This window comes from Crocodylus siamensis, chromosome 11 (genome assembly GCF_052110815.1).
Source record: "Crocodylus siamensis isolate JL-2025a chromosome 11, ASM5211081v1, whole genome shotgun sequence".
Classification (NCBI taxonomy): domain Eukaryota; kingdom Metazoa; phylum Chordata; order Crocodylia; family Crocodylidae; genus Crocodylus; species Crocodylus siamensis.
The window spans coordinates 51,859,397-51,879,765 of NC_143405.1; the positions used below are offsets into that span (position 1 = coordinate 51,859,397).

At 46.3% G+C, this 20,369-nt stretch overlaps 1 protein-coding gene and 1 long non-coding RNA gene across 11 annotated transcripts in view; one reads left to right on the forward strand and one right to left on the reverse strand.

Annotated features, from left to right (window-relative positions):
- The window catches only part of TMCC1 (transmembrane and coiled-coil domain family 1), a 169,566-nt gene extending 158,660 nt beyond the window's left edge, over positions 1-10,906 (forward strand). For all 10 annotated transcript variants that reach the window (XM_090021572.1, XM_090021571.1, XM_090021575.1 and 7 more), the window contains 2 exons: positions 4,201-4,336; positions 6,350-10,906. In XM_090021572.1, coding sequence (XP_089877698.1) covers positions 4,201-4,336; positions 6,350-6,664 — 451 coding nt within the window. In that variant the 3' untranslated portion in view covers positions 6,665-10,906. The remainder of the gene's footprint in view (positions 1-4,200; positions 4,337-6,349) is intronic.
- The window catches only part of LOC149855873 (uncharacterized), a 97,166-nt gene that overhangs the window by 56,143 nt on the left and 20,654 nt on the right, over positions 1-20,369 (reverse strand). Inside the window, exon 2 of the long non-coding RNA XR_016438450.1 lies at positions 13,346-13,538. This is a non-coding gene — a long non-coding RNA (uncharacterized LOC149855873). The remainder of the gene's footprint in view (positions 1-13,345; positions 13,539-20,369) is intronic.

A 20,369-nucleotide genomic window follows, 5' to 3' on the forward strand; every position in this document is an offset into this window, starting at 1 on the left:
AGGTGACAGCTGCTTACTGATAGCAGCAGGGACTTTCTGTGCTGTCCAGAAACCAAAATAAAGTTCCCACTGAGTGTTTTCGTGTTTCTTGTCCCATTAGAAACCTGCTTTCACACAGTGAAAGTATGAGCTCACAGGTTTGGAATGGATCCAGTTTGAGGCTTGCCCTTTTTTTGTTTCTTCTTTTAAACCAACATTATTGGAAAGTGTAGTCAGATCTCACAGGATCAGTTGAGGGACCCATTGGGCAAAACTCTACCATCTGACACCTTTTAATTTTTTTGGATTGTTAGTGGTTATATATACCTGTTTTAATTGCACTCTTTTTATTTAAAATACTGCTTGCTCGGTTACCCTTTGAAGCAGAGAACTGTCAGGACAGACTTTCAGTGGTGTGTCATGTGGTATAAGTAACTTCAGGGCAATAAAAACCTTATCATCAATAAAAAAAATCATCATCCCCTGGCAAGCAGGTACTAAAATGTTCATGCCCAGGTGTGGACACTTGTGCTTGGAGCTGAAAGTATGTGTTGGGACAGAAAGTAGCACATGCTGTCTTTGGAGCAGTGCTGTGTGCCTCTGTGTACCATGAAGGTATAAGTCTTTTGACGCATTGCAAATCTTGTTGCTTTTAGCTGCCATTCTTCTATTGAAAGCAGCCAGTTAGAAGAAATGTACTTGGATGACAATGAAGTGAAAAGAACTATGGGAACAAGTTATGATAAGGGTACAATGAAAAATGAGATACCTGTCAAGAGGTGCATGTGGAAAGGTAGATTTACCGCTCGCTTCACATTGTGCTTAAAGATCTGTCAGCATCAGTTTTTGGAACGGCTGATTCAGCCCGACTGGGCAAAGCATTCAGTGCTGATAAAATGTCTGATAACATCCCTACTATTATGTGTTCTGTGTTGGGCTTACATTTTTCAGCTATTAGTTTAAAAATACATCAGGCATCTTAAAAATGACGCCGTTTCTTTCCATGTCCCTCTGCAAGGTTGCCGTGTAGTACTACCCCAGTTAAACAGACCTCAGAAGGAATGGGAAACAAGTATATAACGCATGCACTCTAGAAATCCCAAATTTCCCAAATTTGTTTCGAAAACGTGATGGCATTGTTGTTTGAAGTTCTGTATTGCAGAATTTCCAGGACTGGACACAAGAACTGCACCCACTAAAAAGAGGGTAATGCCCATCCTTGGTGTCATGGGATGTTATTCCTACCTGGGCTGGGTTGGTCACTCCTCCATTACTGAAAACATCTCATCCTACAGTTCCTCTCAATTTCAACCTGTTTAATTTGGAAGGGAACCATGCACATTTGAACGGGGCGGGGGAGAGGGAGGAGGAGGAGAACAGGACACTTTATGCTCAGCAGGTAAAAAGACATGCCAGCTCTCAGGACCTGCTCAGAGGTTAGGAATGTTAACTGGCCCCAGCAGAGCTGGTTGTGAGCAGGTGAAGCACTTGCAGGTGCCCAGTGAATGCAGATTATCACGTGGCCACATTACACAGGTGGCTGTGTGTGTGGTGTCACTCTCTCACATGTGGTGTGTGTGTGCACAGCACTGGTCTCTCTTTCCAGAGGTCTTATCTTTTCTGTTTTGATGTCATTTGCTGTGGTAATAGTGCCTAATCTAAACTGTCCCACTTTTTTCCTCAAAACCCTGCCTTCCAATCCTGTGCTTTATCACAAAACCAACTTTTCATCTCCTCAAATATGATGAACCAAAAAAACCCCAGCCTCTTTAATTCTTTGAACTCATAGATGTTAAAGAGTAAAAAGAAGACGAACTAAACTTAATACCCAAAAGTAAATAGGAAATCTCTCTGTAGTGGCAAGTGTTGAGTTGTGATATGGGCTGAAGTCAGCCTGCACAAGCCGTGGCTGGCTGATGTAATGGGGCAAGCAGCCGTTGTGGCCAGGCAAGTGGGGTGAAGTTGTTGCTGATTGTGGAATAAACCAGCAGCCCTGGCCAGCACTCCTGGCTCTGGGAGGCACTGTGCTTCTTTGCTCTAATCTGTGTTATGCCCAAATGCTTTAATTTGCAGATTTGAAGAGTGTCCTTATGTTTCCTGTAAATTGAAGTATGTACTGAAGTTATCCAAATCCGTTGTTTGCTGTAACAGAACAGGATTCAATCTTCTTGGCAACCGCTGTTTTATGGAGACTGTGGGGATAGGGATAAAGGCATAATCACACTATTTTCATGAGCATGCAAGTCCCTTGGGTGTAATAATAAATTCTTGGAAAAGGTAGAATTGAAATGTATTAACATATTGACTGTTTTTCCTCTAATCTTTATGCGGCGTGTAGCACTTTTTGTAGGTTTAGCTCTGAACTGTGCTTTGGTTGCTGGCAGGTTTTTATTAAGAATCTTTTTTAATCCAGGATCTGGAGGGGGAAGTAGGATAAGAAATGGCTATATTAAATAGCTGGTCAGCCATTACATAGTTTGATTTCCTAGTGCTGACACATGGAGTCTGTTTTTTTTGGTTTGTGGTTTTTTGTTTGGTTTTTTCTCTTAGCTGCATCCCACGCTCTGTCTTGATTGCAGAAATGCTTTGGAAGTTTTGGGAGTGAACAGCATCAGTTAGTGATGTCCTTTTTAAATGCAACTGGATGGCCAAGTTGATTGCTGTTGTTTTACAGTCTGACATACCACCTCTTTTCTAGTTCACAGTGGAAACAATTGCCAAAGAGTTGGACTTAAGTAAAGCGCTGCTCTGTAGTAAATATTCATTCTCTTATTTTTTTCAATGAAAACAAAATGCACATTAAAGAGAGCTCAGGTCTAGGAACTAAAGGATTGTCAGCCAGTCGCATGGAAAACATCAAGTAACTCTGCAAGAAAAAAGAAGGATTTGTACTTTGTCTTGTGTCTATTTAAACATTAGCTGAAGGTTAAATGAAGGCTAATAGTTGAGGATTGCATCCTGTACATTTTATTTATATGGAACCAGAGAAGAATTGGACTTAAAACGAGATGAGTCTTCATTTTAGTTTTTCCCTCAGATTTTTCAGTGGTTTGTTAGCATTGTTGGTACAAATGGTGAGAGCCTAACTGAAAAAGGTCACCTAACATTTTTGCTGTGTTCTTTAAGATTGGTTTTGAATAGAGTTAGATAATGTGGTGAAAATGCCAACAGCAGCAGTAGCCGGGTCTGCGCTCGGGTACCCACCAAAGCTACTGCTTGTAGCTGAACAAATGGTAGGATCCTTTAATCTAGACAGTGCCTAGTTTACTATATCTAGACACTTGGTAAACACTCTTAAGTAAACGGAAGTACAGAGAGGCTAACAGAAACTGTATAAATATTTAACCAGTTTTGAGGGGGTATTGAAACCTCATTGCTTGTAAAAGCACTTGGAGCTCCTTGGATGAAGAGGCTGTGTGGAGACATATTTGACAAAGTTAAAATGACATTATGGGATTAGCACTGAGCAGTTACCTGAAGCATTGTTAATAAAATAAGAGTTTTTTTCCTTCACCCTAAAAATAATCCTTACGCTTCAAATCTTTGTCCCTGGAGTAAGGATCACTTGCGGTCCATTCATCCCTAGAAAGATAAAGAAACGAGCCTGCAGGCACATGATTAATGTGCTTTTGTCATAAATAACAGAACATAGTAATTTTGTTAGTTGGACTGAATCATTCACAGAAGGTAAAGGCTAAAAAAAACAAACCCCATTCAGGTGACTTTTCCACATAATGAGTCAATACTAGACAAGACCGTCACATTCTCTGTCTGCCTGAGAGATTGGTCATCTAATTACAGTATCATTTTCCTGCCTGTTGCTGATCCAAGTAGAACTGAAAATACCTGTTGTTTGGTGCTCGGCAGGCGCTCAGCCTGGTGGCTTAATGCACACGAGGTGGGGGAAGGTGATACAAATGATCTTTCTAACGCTCTGTCCTTGATTTCCTATGTCTTGCCTTGGAAGAGGTCTTTAGCCTCTCTGTGCATATGTCCCCAAAACTACCTACCTTTTCCTGTCTCACGGGTAGGACTTACCTCTCCCACAGTGGGGAGGCCTAGTTCGCTGAGATGAGCAGAAGGGCTAGGGACACGCACAGCATCTTAATGCTACTGATAGCTTTGAAAAACACCTTGACCATTCACCTTGAGATTGTTGATGTAGTTCTGCTGACCCATTCCCATTAACATACCCCCTCCCTTGATATTTCTCATTTCTAGATGTGAACGACTTGAAGAGCAGCTGAATGATCTGACAGAGCTCCACCAGAACGAGATCCTCAATCTAAAGCAGGAGCTGGCCAGCATGGAGGAGAAAATTGCCTATCAGTCTTACGAGCGAGCCCGAGACATCCAGGTTGGTGAAAGAGGCTGAAGTGATTAGGTGACCTCCTTGTCAAAGGACACGATGGCAATAGCAGTTCCCCCTGCCTCCGAAATGTTTTCTTGACTCCATGTTTGTATATTAGCCCTTGCTTTCCTTCCACGTGGTCTTGATCTGCCTTTAGTTCTTAAGTTGTTTCTCTAATTCAGTCCTGAGGCAAGGGAAGCCAGTGTGTGTTTGCTAGCTATACGGGCAAAGCTGTCTATGTGTCTGTTCAGAGGAGCCTGTCAGCTGTCCCACACTGGGATTCGTTTTTGTAGGGTAAAGTCGAGTGGGAGCATTTTTCCATCTTTGGTAGTGGCTATATCATAGGCTTCTGTGCAAGCGTTGGGAACCATTAGACTGGGACATATGAGGCGTTTACAGCAGTATTCCCAGGAGACTGGTTGCAGGATTTGTGTGCATGTCTCACTCGATTTAGAGCAATCGACAGAAATGTTTTGATGGAAAAACAGTAGCTGGCTTTGTGCATCCTCTGTGTTGAGGCAGGAAACAATCCATTCTGCTGTTCATGCCCAAATAAAGAGGTATTTTTAGGAGAGGAGTTGCCCTCGGTATGCAAAGTATCTAAAAACCAATAGGCTTTGAAAGCAGGGATTTGTAGAGTTGCAGGGGTTTTCACAGACACAGATCTGTAAAAATACCTGGGATTTGACTAAACCTTATGAAGGCCCAGTTAGGAACAGACCCATAATCTATTTTAAATCCTTGTTGTGTTAGTTTAAGCAGGCTTCTCTGTTCTGCTGAGATGACTTGCAGTATTTATAGCATGTGCTGAGAATTTTAGGTCAGAGTGCTTTGTCTTTCCCTTCTCACTGAAGAGTTTTTTGCCAGGTGCTTTCCTTTTGGTTATGCCTCTAGACTTGGCTGCGGGGCTGGCCAGGTTACTGTCCTTTCAGGTTTCCTGCTAATCAGTTTTACCTAAAGCTGTCAAGTAATGTTCTTTATGGGAAAGTCCCCAAGCTCTGTTGACCTCCACAGCCTGGTTGGAGTTTTCTGCAGTGGCAGGTAAATGCAACATGTACCAATGACCTTTATTATGTTAGATAAATGTTTGAGGGCAGCAGTGTCATGGCCCTTGCTAAGATATGCATCGGGCTGCCACTTTTTGAGTGTGCTGCAGTGCCTGTATTGCACGCCCCTTTTAGTTGCACCAGGGCCCAGAGGTTAAACTGAGGTTGGGATTGATCAGTAACCTTTCTTTCAGCTTCCATTTTTGGAGCACTTCCCACGCTCCAGTCAAATCAATCCTGCAGTGCCACTCTGGGAGTTTCCCTGCATGGAAGAGAGCTGTGGGTAACTTGGATAAATGGGAAGTGGCATTTTTAATTCACATTCTAGAGAATAGGGATCAAACAAAGTTGTAATCAGAATCCATTTTTCCAGGTGGCTGCACTAGTGGCTGCTCTCTGGTCTGCCCAGCAAAGCAGGGTACTTGACCTCAGATTTCATTTTGGTCTAAATGAGGGGTCGTTCCACTGTCCTGAGTTGGGGGGGGGAAAGGCCCTCAGTTGTTGAAGGCCCCAGGCCCTCAGTAAGTTCCCCTTTTAGGGTCAGACACCTAGGTGTCAAACTATTCCCAACTTGAGAAGAGGAATGATGCACTCTAATGTGACCAGTACAGGATACAGCGAAACAGGCCATCCTGGTGACATCCCCAACACGCATTTCTTTTCCATAGTTGGACAGAAGACTGACCCTTCGCACGTCCCTCTCATTAGCACCAATGTAAATCAGGAATTGAGAGTTGTTACATGCTTTGCAGTTCCCGGGTAGTGAAAGATTCAAGACTCCATGGGAACCAGCCTGGGCTTCTTTCCTACTGCTGCAGGATATGAAATCTGTCTGGGTGACTCACATCCTGCAGCAGGTGTACAAGGCCCGAGGAATGCAGCCACATGATGACTCGTAGTATCAAAACACCGCTGAGGTGTAATAGCCTGTCCTGTGAGTACGGAAAACATGACTGTTCCTTCTTCTCAACAGGAGGCCCTCGAAGCCTGTCAGACCAGGATTTCCAAGATGGAGCTTCAGCAGCAACAGCAGCAAGTGGTGCAGTTAGAGGGGCTGGAGAATGCCACTGCCAGGAACCTGCTGGGAAAATTCATCAACATCCTTCTGGCCGTCATGGCTGTTCTCCTAGTCTTTGTCTCCACTGTGGCCAACTGCGTTGTCCCCCTCATGAAAACTCGCAATAGGACGTTCAGCACTTTATTTATAGTGGTTTTCATTGCTCTTCTGTGGAAGCACTGGGATGGCATCGCTAGCTACTTGGAACGGTTCTTGTTGCCTCCCAGATGATGGCACGAGGCATTGGCTGCATTGCCCCACACATCCCAGCACACGCTGGTGGGTGAGCGTCGCAAAGATTAGTCAGCAATGACGCTGATGAAGTTTTAAAGTGTCCGAGTGAATTTGTTTACATTTAGAATAACGTTTTTCTCTGCGAGACGCATTGCAATAGTATTTTTTAGATTTTATTCAAGAACTCTTTTTGGCGAGAATCCTGGATAATTTTTATGTAGCATGGTTCTCTTTGGATGCAAATCTTCAGATTCTTTAAGTGTACAAAAGAATACAGTGAAAATACACAAATGTGGAGCACACCAATGGGCAATTTAAATTATGGTTTGAACTACTGTACTAAACTTGGTTAGGAAGAGGAGAACACGGTTAGCTTAAATAGCCAAGATTAATCTAGTGCACAGCCTTGTGTGATGGTACCACAGCGAACCTGCAACGCTAATCTTTACTGTGAAGCCTGCTCACATTCCATGTCCGAATGTATGGGTTCAGGGTGTTTTTTTCCTTAAGAAGGGGGAAGAAAAACCAAACACATGGATCCCTCCCCCTAGCTCAGCTCCTGGGTCGGCCATTTGTGCTAATATGACGTACAATAATTTTCTGTGAGGCCGGTTACCTTTTGCTAAGTATACGAAGTGGAAGCGTTATGCCGTACACAGTAACTGCACAGTTGTACTACAGTATTTTGAAGTAGCCCTTTAAATACTTATCTTTAAGCAGGAGCCCTTGGTCGCACTTTTAAGGTTTTCTAATATATGTATATTCACAGATTTAAAAAAATTCGAACAGCATACTTGAAGAGTGTAATACTCAAACTCTCAGTGCTTCCTTATTGTTTCTAATAGGATTTTTTATTATAATTATTATTATTATAATTATTATTATTATTATTGGGGGTTTTTTTGGAAGGGGCTGGGGGGGTCATTTTTTCCTTTTAAATAAAGAAGTGATGTTTTTAAATGAAGAAATGCGTGAATAATTGTGAGCCGTCTTGTCCTGAAACAGTTTTGAAGAGGGCAGGAAGGAGTTTCTAGTGAGAGCCTGTCTGCTGGAATGCAGTGCTGTTGACATGCCATTTCTCTGTCCTCCCGTGCTTGCGGATGCAGCATCATGATCAACATCCACCTTTCCCACACCGTTTTTTTTTTGTTACACGCTCCTCTGTCCTTTCTCCTCTCTGGTGGGTGTGGAAGAGAAAAGGCATCATGTTTCTCTTTCCCAATTCTGTCACTCTTGGCCTCACAGTAGTTAAAGTACAAGCAAACAATTTCTTTTCATCCCATTTGGGGAAAAGACAGGGTTTTTAATGGAAAGAAATGAGGAAAAAAAGTTTATTCAGAAGAGTGGATTCTCTCATAAATATCCCTAATGATTTATTTTTAAATAAATCCCTGATAACTGAAACCAAAGTTGTTCCACCCCCCCACCCTTTCCATCCACCATCTCTCTAAGATCATCTGTCTTTGTTTAGAGGACACCTTTTTATGCTGTGTGTATCCATTGAGCATGCCACAGAGAGACTCCCCTTTTTCTCTAGTTGGGAAGGCAAGTATTTAAGACAGATACTGTGTCAAAGCACTAGAAGAAATGTCAGTGACGGATGCAACTCCTGTCTCTGCACTATGTTTTGCAGTTGCTCGTCGTTACAGGCAGGGCTTCATATCGAAGGACTCTGGCTTCACTCTGTTTTTCCTTCTGCTTGTACTGTAAGAAGTCCCCTTCTTAGTTCCATCCCAGGGAAATCAAAAAATGGATAATCCAGTAGATTCTTTCACACCATTTGCAGTATTTGGTCAGGCTCCTTGTTTTCCTTTATACTTGGCCTAAGTTCCATGTAGGAACTAAACAACGCTCAAGTGACCTAGAGTGATGCATAATAGGAAGTGCAGGGATTTGTGCTATTGTGTAAACACCAAGCCTGGGGCAATTTCCCAGAACTAGGGTGGCACCTCCTTCTCAGCGGGGAAGAAGGTCTTACTCTTTTAGTTGCTGAAGAAAGACCTCCAGTTTTTCCAAGCTGTCATCTTCTTCCTTCAGAGGTTCAAAATATCATTTCCCTAGCTGCAGCTGTCTTTAAACTCAGGTATCCCACGATTATTCCAGCCACCTCACTATGCCATTGTGGACTAATCTGTTCCTGTCCTCGTTAAAAATAAATTGCCAATTGCAGCTGACTTGAGCCAAAAATAAGCATTCTTATTTCCACAGAGCTGAAAATGGAGCATGGATTATATAACGTTGCCCTCTTAGATTGCAGTCACCAGCTAAGGTGAAACCCATTGGCGTCACCATCCTTGTTGGTAAAAAAGAGATCTAATCTGTTTTCATTCATTCATGTGACGATTCTCCTTTCCTGTCGGGTTTTCTCAGAAACTGAAGTAGGAAAATCACAGTAATAAACTATTGGTATGTAGCCTAAGTGCTCTCTTACCTCTGTTTCTGCCAAGCAATCTTTGCATCTCTATAGGCTTGGTTGCACAGGGTGTATCTATGCAAGGTGCTACTGTGCAGTCGTTACCGTGCATTTATTTAGTATTTGTATTAGCAAGTACTAAATAAATGCACAATAACCAGAGTTACTGCACAGTAGCATCTGTGAACATCTTTTAAGTGACGCACAGTAGTGCAGCAGCCTAATAATACTGTGCAGTAGTGTATTAGCACTGCCCGTACTGTGATGCACTACTGTGCAGTATTTTTTGGCTACTTGTGTAGATGCGCCCACTGTAACAGTTTGCTGTAGGTTTAGTACATGATCAAAGCTGTTGGCATGAGCTGAAAGCCAACAGATTTTTACACTCAACCCCATATTTTAATAATATTTGAAGGAAGTATTTGTCCCCTTTTTATGTCCTGTGTATCCTAATTTCATTTCTGCACTTTGTGTTTAATCTTCTTTAGAAAACAATACCTGCATTTCCCAGAAGGAATGGGCTTCATAGAAACTCTTCACCTTCAAACTGTTTTGTGAAGGCCAGTTATTTGGCCCTGGACAATGTCTGTCTGTCTGTGTGTGTCTCTCTCTCTCGACAGTTTTCCATTCCAAAAAGTTGTCTGCAGTTAATGCCATTTATGATGCTGCATCCTCTTTTAATATCCTAACGCAACTACCATATGTGAGTTGCCTTTTTCTTTAGCCAAATGGTTATTTCCACGCACACCCCCTTCAATCTGAAGGTCTGTGATGAACCTCTAATACTTTTAACAATGATTTACACTGTTGGAAATGTGATGCGAGCTTCAGAGCTCCCTTTTCTTCTAAGTGGTTGTGCTCATTCTGTTTAAGATGAAGCATTCCTGGATGACTTGTAGAAGACAAGTATCTGCCATGAGTGTGCATGTGCGTGAGCCTTTCCTGATGTCTGGTAGCTTGTGTGACTGCCTCTGAGTTGCAGAATGTTTCCCAGAACATTTCCAGTTCGAAATTGGAGCAATTCTGGAATGCTTACATATTGTTAAGCACATATCAGTGGGGCATATAAAGAAGGGAAGCATGTCATGTACCAATTTTAGGTCGAAGAGAAGACCATTCAGTGAATTCCATGGTTCACATGAAATTCATCTCTTTCCCCAATCTCCTCTCAATTAAAAAGTTGGGGAGGGAGATTTAAAACAGAAAAGTTACCATTTTTAGACAAGTTCATCAAATTCTCCTTCCCCTCAGTCTCATTAGTTTAATGATGCTGAGCATGCTCACAGCATTTACTTTACTGGGGTTTTTTTTCCCAATCTAGTGATTATACTTGGTCTGATCAAATTAAATATTGAGTTCTGTACATGTTACACGAGGCCAGAAGAGACGCTGTCTTTCAGCTTTGGGAAAACATTCATTTTCTTTTAAACAAAAAAGCAGCAGTATAACAAAAAAGAAGACAAGCTACAAAGGGGTCTTTTTGAGATTGGACGGCTTTGCCAGTTTTAAGTGAATTCTGAATGTGGCTACAAGTTGAAAACCCTGTGTGTCTGTGTTTGTGTATGCCAGGTGGAATCGTTGTAGGCAATTGACTTAGCTGTAAGTGTGGTTTTTAAAAGTGTAAGAAAAAAATAAACAGCAAAACTCACTTGCACGGGTTGAAAAGTACAGAAATGACACTTGTGAACGTAACACTGTAGTTTATAGATCTTAAGCTGCTAATTGTTGAGAGAGATTTACATTTGTCTTGTCCGATCGTCACAGATTCATCTGCGACACTTTTACTGTATATAAAAAAAAATTTAAATAAAGACCTCAACTATTAAGACTGTGTTGTGTCTTGGGTGTTCTCAGGTGGGTGTGAAGAGGCCCTGCTGAAGCCTGTAAAAGCACCGAGCCATTTCATAACCATTTAGCATTTGAGTAAAGCCCTCTACCAGTCCCATAACTGGAAACCTGCCTATAATCCTGTGCATACCTGACTGACCCATAGGCAGGGCAGTAATCAATTGCCTCTTGTTTTTTAGTTTTTTTTCCAGTACGGTGGGCGGGGGTGGAGGGATGTCATGATTCTAATCCCCTTCCTCTCTGCTTCCTTTCTTTTTGTCCGGTATCTCCCTGACCCTGACGTCAGGTTGTTGCTGTGTATGGGGGCTTGGCCACTTCCCTTCAGATATGACCCTGCTTACCTTAGTATACAAGCACCTTACTGTCTTCTAATGTATGAATCCTCCCTCCTGCTCTCCTGTGCTACCAAAGGGAAACAAGGAGATGAAGTCACTTGCCCAAGATCTTTCTCGTGATCTGTGCCAGAGTGGAAAACAAGGGTGGGATGGGAGAGCTGGGAGTGTAGGGAGTGACCTTCCTGACCCAGATCAGTGATTTGACCCAACCAGTTCAGGAATTGCCATGTAATCCTTTGGAAATCTGTGGGGAAACTGGTTAATGATGCTCACTCCTAGTGCAAGCGAACAAACAGCTACACTGCAAAGTTCTGTCCACCCTAGGCAGTCACAGCAGAGAGGCCCTGGGTGGAATGAGCACTAAAGCCACGCTTCTGCAAAACTCTGATTTTGAGAGAGCTCCAGGGCTTTCAGGAGGCCCCTCCCAACTTGGTCTGAAAGCAGAATGCATGCAATTGTGGGAGGTGTCGTTCAGGCAGAGGTGGTAGCCTGTAGGAAGGGGTCGAGGCATTAGCCCCCAGACCCTACAACTCCTAGGATGCGGCGCTTCAAGAAGGGAGCTGTGCTCACAATCTTCCTGTTCAGCTGCTGGGAATTACTTCACCTTTCACTGGCAAAGACCATCCATGCAGATCAGCACAAAGCACTTTGCTGCGCCAGTGCCGTGGAAACATAGGTTACCAGGGGCCCAGATGTATCTTTTATGGATAAGCAAGACATCCCTTCTCTGGCTGGAAGCATCTCCCTAGCAGGACCTTCACTTCTTCCTTTAAAGGAAGTGGCCTTATCGGGTTCATTGCTGAAATGGGGCCTCCATGGGCAAGGTCCACAGTAACTGCAGGGGTGAGGATACAGGATGTTTTTGTCAGCTAGACAGAGCACCATGGTCTTTTGGCAGGAACAGCAAAGGCTTGGTTCTCCGCACCCCTGTTACTGCAAGCTATAAAAGACTACATGATGCCCTCCCCTGTCATTGAGTCCTGGTTGCTAAAGAGTTCACTCCCAAAGGAGCTCTGGTCTCAACACCTGAATCATTGAGCCCATGGACTTGATGTTTCAATCCTTGGTGGAGAGTAGTTATTACAGGGGAATGGGGAGGATGACTGAGCAGCAGGACAGAGAAGGTGGAAATGTCTGGCACGTTTTCAGCCCAGCCTCTAATAATCCTTGGCCTGCTCTTTGAGCAAGGTGGGTATGCTGTCCCCAGACATGCAGTCAGCATGCTTGAAGGTTTCCTGGGGGAGCTTATGGATATTCGCCTGCTCTTCACATGCTGATGTCCTGTGGAGAGCTGAAAATCAGACACCAGCCCCTTTTGCCTGGAGGCCCCAATTTCCATGTTGGGAGAATGAGCAAGACATTTTATCTCAGTGCCAGAACTTGGCAGTGAAGGCATTTCCCTTGACAGAAAAAGGCATTGGAGACTTCCTGAAAGTCTGTTCAGGTAGCTCAGAGGAGCACCTGAAGGTAACCCCACAACAGTTATGTGCCCCAGCTTGGCACCTAACTTTTGACTCTGGATGTATTCTTATACCTTTCTGTTGTCACTCCAGTAGGATTTCTGGAGCATTACCTCACTCAGATGTTATTGCAGCCCAGATGTTAACAGGAACAAGTGTCACCCCACCATGGAAGAAGCTAATGTTTCCGAGTAAAAGTGTATGCTGCTGGGCCATCAAACTGCCAAGAGCTTCAGTGAGAAAGGAAAGGGCTGAGCCGGTGAGTGGTGAGGCTGAGGACTGGGAAGGAGAGAGCACTTTGGGAAGAAAATGTGTGATCTGCTGGGACAGTTCTCTGCGTCTTTTTCTAGGTTGGTTCCCTGGATGCCTCAGATCCTGAAGGTGTGGGGACAGGTACCCTAGCTATCCTAGATTTGAAGGTGAGAAGACTGCCAGGTGTGGGGAGGGAAGGGACAGCACTGGGTTGTGATCACTGAATAAAAGGAGTTTGGAAAACAAGCGCTGGTAAACCAGAGACATGTCCCATCCATCCAGAACAGCCCCCCAGTGCATTGGCTCTCTTGTGACACATCAGCGAAATAACCTGCTGCCCATTTAAAAACCATACGTACTGATGTCTTACCTTCTTATAGTTAATGATCCCTGATTCTGCTATAATTGAAATAATTTCCAGTTTGTTTTTCGCCTGCTGTTCAGCTGGGTCAGTGGCCTAACCTGGTTAGTGTCAGTCTTGTTCGTTGGCTCCTCGCTTTCTGGGTCTTTGTGCACTAGCCCAAGCTGTTCTGCTTGAGTCTTCAATACAAATAAAGTTTACGCTGGGGAAAAAAAAAAAGAGTTTTTACCTCTCTGATCTCATTTCTGCTCCCACAATGCTCCCTGGATCCACTCCTCCTCTTCTCCATGAACAAACTTTCTCCTAGAGGTGGGTGGAAGATTGTTTTCGTGTTTCACAAGATTCTTGGAAAATGTTCCTGTCCCCAACAAAGCAGGACAGTTGTAATCCTTTTTTTATTATTATTATTTTTCCCCTCCACAAGTTGATCATCCAAAAAAAAATCCAATTGATTCAGTCCAAAAATTTTGTTTTCAATAATTTTTTTTTAAATCTCCTTTAGGTTTTATCCTTTTAAAAGTTTCTGTTTTTCAGGTGAAGTTAACTCACTGTTAAATGAAAAGTTCTTGTGCCCCAACCCCTGCCCCAGAAACACTGAAACGGGACACGTTCCAGTTCTTCACAAACCACTTCCAAATGTTATTCCTTCTTTGTTTCAAGCTCCACCCGTTCCCTCAAACAATTTTGGCTTTAATAAATCTGCATTTTTTTCTGAAGAAAAAACAAGTAGGCTCATTAGAAAATTTCCACCAAGCTCCTTCTCTCACTGCTGTGAGTTTGGGGCCCAAATTACCAAACGGGTGCCGGAGATGGTTTGTTCCCGTATTTTTCACACGTGGGTATTTGGTGCCCCGTAGAGGCAGAACGTAGGAACTACTACAGGGTCATTTCCGCGTCCTACCCATGGGGAATGTGTTGCTAGCTCTGCCCCTCGGCCTGGCCTCTGCAGCAAACAGCTGAAGAGTTTGTAGAGCGGGGGTGATGTGGGGCGGGATGTGCTCTGGGCAAATGCTGCTCTTGCAAGTGCACTGGAGTCACTGCCTGACCTTTAGACACATCCTTGCCTCACAGATCTGCAGTGGAGCTTAGTCCACCCCCTCCCCGTACCCTGCCCCAAACCCTGGATCTAAGTCCCCCGCCAAGCCGAAACAGCAGCCCCCTGGCAGGGGTGTTCTCCGGCCCCGATTTGAAGGGCTCTGCAGGCCTACCCATTGCCTCTCCCGGCAATCCTGGCCTCTGCTGACATCTAGCGGCCCGTGGGCAGAGCGAGTGCTGCTTGTTCTGCCGTGCAAGGCTGTGACAAAGCCAGTTATTTTTAATACCCCTGGATACATTTCCCTTCAGGACCATCTTTCTAACCGGGCCTGGTCACTAGCGTAGGCAGTGTCATGGTGTGCGAAGCACTCGGGATCCCGGTATCTGCTAGCAACCCCAGCACTGCATCAGCTGCATCAAACCAGTCCCAGACAAGCCTCCTCCCCACCGCATATGGAAAGTCCCTGCCCCCCCCCCCGCCCCTTCTTCTCTGTCTAAACTACATCAGGAAATTATAAGAATTGGAGAAGGGGGAAAAGGGTCTATTAGGTCATCTGAGTCGAGGCCGGGACAACGAGCCATTGTTTGAATGTCCAGTCTAGTTTTAGACGACACCAGTGGCTGGGCTTCCACCACTTCCTCTCCAGTGTGTCACAACTATTGTCCTGGCTGAGCGCTGGCCTTGGGCAGTCGCTGTCATGCTGCCTCCCTGGCTGCAGGTGTCTGACCAAGCAGGGAGGCACCCTGCCCACAGGGATGAGTAAAGTGGGGAGGCTACAACCACTGCTGGCCAGAGGGGAAGGATCCCTGATCCCTTGCACAGCAAAGCAATCGCATGTTAACCCCAGATCGCAGCAAAATTATCTGGAAACTGGCTAGCAAAATACAGGGAGGTCAAGCTAGAGCAAAGTGTCCATCCCTACTACCAATCCAGTTCTCCTGCCTCTTGGTCCCAGCTGGAAGGCACTGGCCCTGGCTTTAACAGAGTAATGCTTTGTCTCCCTTCAGACTGTCCAGCCACAGAGCTCCAAGGTCATCCCCGGTTTCATGGAGAGAAACAGAGGCAGAAGGAGGCAAAGGGACTTGCCCAAGGTCACCAACCAGGCTAGGGGCAGAGCATGGGCCTTGCTCTGCGATAACAGTACTTTTGTGAGACCCTTTGATGGGATGTCCCCTCCACATCAATGATCTCTCTAGGCTGAGAGACCAAAAGACACACACCTCCCTTGTGGAGATTTGGGGGGCTCTGGGGATTAACTGGACAAGGCACTTCAGGTAAAATCATCCCATGCCACAGCTGGGCCCAGCATCCGCTCAGACCCTAATGCTCCCTTGCAATGAGTACTCAGGGACCTTGTGGACAGCAAAGGGGTGCTCCCAAAGCAGTCAGGCTAGGCAGAGGCTTGTTGCCAAGTTAAAGCTGAGTCTGGCTGCAGCAGCTGCTGGGGGTGAGGTCATAAAATGTCACAACGTAACCCCCAGGCAGAGATGGTCAGGAATCGTTCAAACAAACAGGTGCTGGAAAAGAACCTGTCTGCTAACAAGTGAAATGTTTCAAGGGACTTCAACTGAGATGCAGGGGCTGAGTTAGCCCTGCTGGGCTTCCTGCTCATTCCCTGGATGGGTGGCTGAGGGCCCTGCCCTCACCCTGCTGCAAGACCGTGGACACTACAACTACCAGGTTCCCCGCCACGGAGTCCGGAAACCCCAGCTTTCAGTTCTGAGGCTCCTGGCTTCATGGTGTCTCCCTGACTCATGCTAATCACTAGGGTGGAAGGGGAAGCTGTAGCTGAACTTGGTTTGGTTTCAAAATTAGCAACACAAAACCCCCAAATTTTTTCACTTCCATCAACAGGAAAAAACAAAACTTCTCATTTTCGTTCCAAAAACAGCTGTTCTGTGTGTGTATGTATGGGTGGGAGGGGTGGGGGTGCATGTGTATGCATGTGTGCGTGGTGGGGTGCGGGTGTATGCACGCATGCAGAATTTGGGAAGGTCTTCTCGAATTGAAATCCTGACTGATTCACTCTCATCAGAGCACTCAGGCCCTTGGCAAGAGCTCCCAGAGCCAGGAGCAGCTGCAGCAACTAGACATGGGGGGAGGAACACCGGATCCTGGTCACTGATGGGGACAGGAAGCCGCCTCCTTCCACTGAGAGAGCACGGCAGTAATGGAGGCAGGATGAGACCCTGCTCAAGTGAGGTGGGCTTCTGAAGTGCCAGTCTGCGATACGACAAAGGTGGACACCAGGCCGGGCTTTTAGAGGGGAGAAGAAATGACATTAGTTCCCTGGTCACTGGGAAAGGTGCTCCAACCCTACTGGTTTTTCCCTTCTCCCCTCCTTCCCCCCCTGCTCCTTATTCCCTGTTTTCCTCTCCTTGTTCTCACTCCGTCCCTTTCCCTTCTCCCTGCTTTGACTCTCAATCTGGAAGTCACAGAAGGGCAGTAAGAGAAGGCCTCCCCACATCTAAACCCTTTCATTTCCCCCATCTGTCTTCTCGCCGCCTTTCCACTGCTTCATGCCTACAGCTGGATCAGGAAGAGCCTGGATTTGAGGCCGTGGAAGCTCGGGGTCCCAGCTCCCCCACTTGGTGCAGCCCAGGGGAGGCAGCAGGGCAGTGAGTGTCCGCAGGCTTGTACACAAGGCACAGCGTCAGGGGTGAGGGTGGACCTTGGTGAGGCAGTGAAAAGGCTTCCGAGCTTCAGAAGTTATTGCCGTTGGATCCAAGCCTTGCGCATGAGCATGCTAGGCTGCTGAGCCTTCAGCCACACCCTTGCAGCACAGAGGCAGGGAAAAGCTCCATGGTTCTGGCTGTCCCAGGAGAAGACTGAGAAATCCTGTGGATCTGGGCCAATCCCACATCCTGCCGTTTCCCCGAACTGGAACTGATGTCCCCCCTCCATGTAGATGGGGAGGGTCTGCCTCCCCATCCCCAACCCAGTGGTCCCTACTTGCTGAGGCCCCAGCCTTGCCAAGCTAACCCCCTACCACCCACCACTGCCAGCGCTCCCAGCAGAGCGGTTTGTGCCGTGCTGTTGAACGCCTCTGCAGAGACAGGGGGCTGTCCCTGCAAAACGCTATCAGCCTGGGCCCTCCTGCCAAGCCAGCTGTCTCAGGCAGACCACACAGGGGCTGGCATGCTCCAAAGACAGCCCGCACATGGGACAGCAGCGGGAAGGGAGCTTGAGCCAAACCCAAGACTCCAGCACCCCAGGTCCAGCTGTGGCACCAGATCCTGCTGCTGCGCTGACCTGTATCTGGAGCCAGGCTTGCAGCCGAGGTCGAGCCATACAGAAGCCTTTGTCCCCCTCCAGTGGCTGGCACGTCGCAGACTTGAACTTCCTGCTTCTACCTATTGGGCTCAACCTTTCAGCTCAGCAGCAGGGGCATGTGCAATTAGCTCTGATGAGACAAGGGTTTGATTCAGGTGAGGCAAGGTACAAGCCCCCACCACCACCACCTTGTCCTCCTGCATCTAACGTGTGCGGGCATGTAGGAAGCTGAGCTTTCCCTGCAAAGCTTGCAGGAGGACCTGAGGCCTCTTTTTGATGCTAAGTTTCCATCAAAAAGTGGAGGCTGTTTATCTCAGAGGAAACAACCAGGCAGTGCTTGGGGAAGGGGGAACTTGCTCCTCCCTGGCTGGACAGCCGGAGTGGCTGATAAGGCAAGAAGGGTGAGAAGAATGGCAAGCAGGCAGCTTTCTGGGCCTGAAGAGAGAGAAGGCAGCACAGGAACCGCTTGTTTTCCACATCAGCAGAGAATGAGCAGCAATCACTGCAGAGATGTAATTGAAGGAAGGAAAAAGATTAAGCTGGTCCCACGCCCTTGGGTAAGGCATTGGGCAGAAGCCTGGCTCCCTGTTTCCTTCTCAGCCTTTAACCTAGGAAATGGGTTGACAGGCCTTGCCCTGGGGTGCCAGCACAGAGGCACTGAGCTCCCTGCTAAAGATGAGGCAGGAGGTGTGGGAGCGTTTGGAAAGGACAAAACTCAGGCAAACTTTTAGCAGTCGGCAGCCATGGGGGGCTACTAGCCCTGCCTGGAATGACGTGGATTTTTACTTTGCCAACACTTTTCTCAGCCCTTTCATAGCAATCTCAGAGTGATTTGCTCTCAGCACCCTTAATGACACCTTCATCTGGGAGCTGAGGCACAGAGCTATGGAGCGAAATCATTCAGAGTGTCGCAACAAGCCTGTAGCTGAGCCAATCCACTTCCTAATGAGCCAGTGCAAAAGGATGGGTTCAGACACTCAAGGAAAATCCCAGGGGTCACTCAACTTTATACGCCTCTAAGATAAAAGCTAAGAGGTTGCTTTGAAAGAGAGCTCGTAAATAGGGATGCTGGCTGTCAGGGTCTGTCCTGGTGATCCTGTACCACTCATAGGAGTATTTTAATGTTAACATAAGAGGTTCTTAGTATTAGAACTGGAGGGAATACCAGGATTGTGTTTTCCTATGCCCTTTAGGGCCTGAAGCGGTGATGGTCAAAGGGCTGAGTTCAGCGTGGTTATAGTGGAGTCTGGGGCTCTACAGTGACCTGGGTTGGAGCAACTCTGGGGGTTTGTTGGATGATGGCAAAATGCCCAGGCTAACTCAGGCTGCATGACTAACTGCATGTTTTAGACTGCATCAACACATACCAGCTCTGTACTCATGCTACCATGCGTGGAGTCCTATGGTCTCTTCCAACTCTACGAAGCTATGTAAATAACCATCATTTTTAACGTTTCCTAATTAAGCTTTAAATCTGCTCAAATGAAATGCTCTCGTTTAAAGTTGGTCCCTGGTCTGGAAGTGCTGCAATTGCCTTTTTGGAAGGGAAAGAACAAAACAAAACAAAACTTAGGACTTGTCCTGACATCTTTGGCTCAAATCTCCTCTTCCCTCCACTGCTGTGCTGGCTGCCAGCCAACTCACAGCCTCATCCCACCCGTGGGTGGCTGCCTTTCAGTGGCACCATCAGCAGAGGCTGCAAAGTGCTGTGGGATGAGAGGCGCTATGTGAAATGCAAACAATGCTGTTGGCCAAGCCCTAACTCTTGACTCTCACCCACAGTTGCTGCTGGAAAAACTGGAACCCAAGGTGGGAAGGGATTATCTGGGTCATCACGTCCAGTCACCTGACATCACGGGTAGCCCTGGGACAGATGTTTGGTCCCAACTTATTCTGCTCAACTCCACAGAGAGTCCTTATCGCTGGAGAAGGAAGTGGGGCCAAGTTTAGAGGTCATCCCCGTCTATTTCCATCTGGCCGCAGAGTGAACACACCCATTAGCACAGAATTCCCCAGCACAACCATTTCCCTTGGTTTATAATTTACTTTTCCTTTTGGTGCAGGAGCTCTGAACCAGAGACTGTGTTCAGGCCTTGACCCGCCATGTTATCTAAACATCTTGCTGATGTTTCCACAGCCCCTGGAGTATCCTTGCCTGTACAAACATATCTAAAACCTCTGCTTCCTGTTGATTGGCTATGGGGGAAAGAACTGCGACAGCACATCAAGAAGAAAGCTGAGGCTGTTTCCACCAGGCTTAGAACTGAGTAAGTTTTTCGTGCCTAGGATATGCTGGTATCCGTTTTGGGAGAGGAGTTCATTCTTTAGCACAGTCTCCTTGCCCTTGGGAATTAGCTCGTTTCCTGACATTAAATTTAATGCAGCATTTTTGCTTCCTCTGGGCTTTTGAAGCTGGTACCGAGCACCAAGCACATTGCCAAGGCAGCAGTGACCGGCACTGGTTTAGGAAGGCGTCAGAGGAGGATTACGTGGTAACAGGCTGACAGTTACTTTTCTTGATCACCAGCTGCCGGGGGCCTTCCCTTCTCTGGCAGGAACCCTGGCCCTTTCTGCCCCCCATGCTGTCAACCTGCTTCCCCCAGTTTGCTGACCACTGCAGCTTTTACCCCAGGTGAAGAGGGGGATCCAGTGCTGCTCATTGGACTTGTCTACACCTGGCTCTTTTAAGCAGGATTAGCCTAAAATCACCATTTTTAAGGCGCA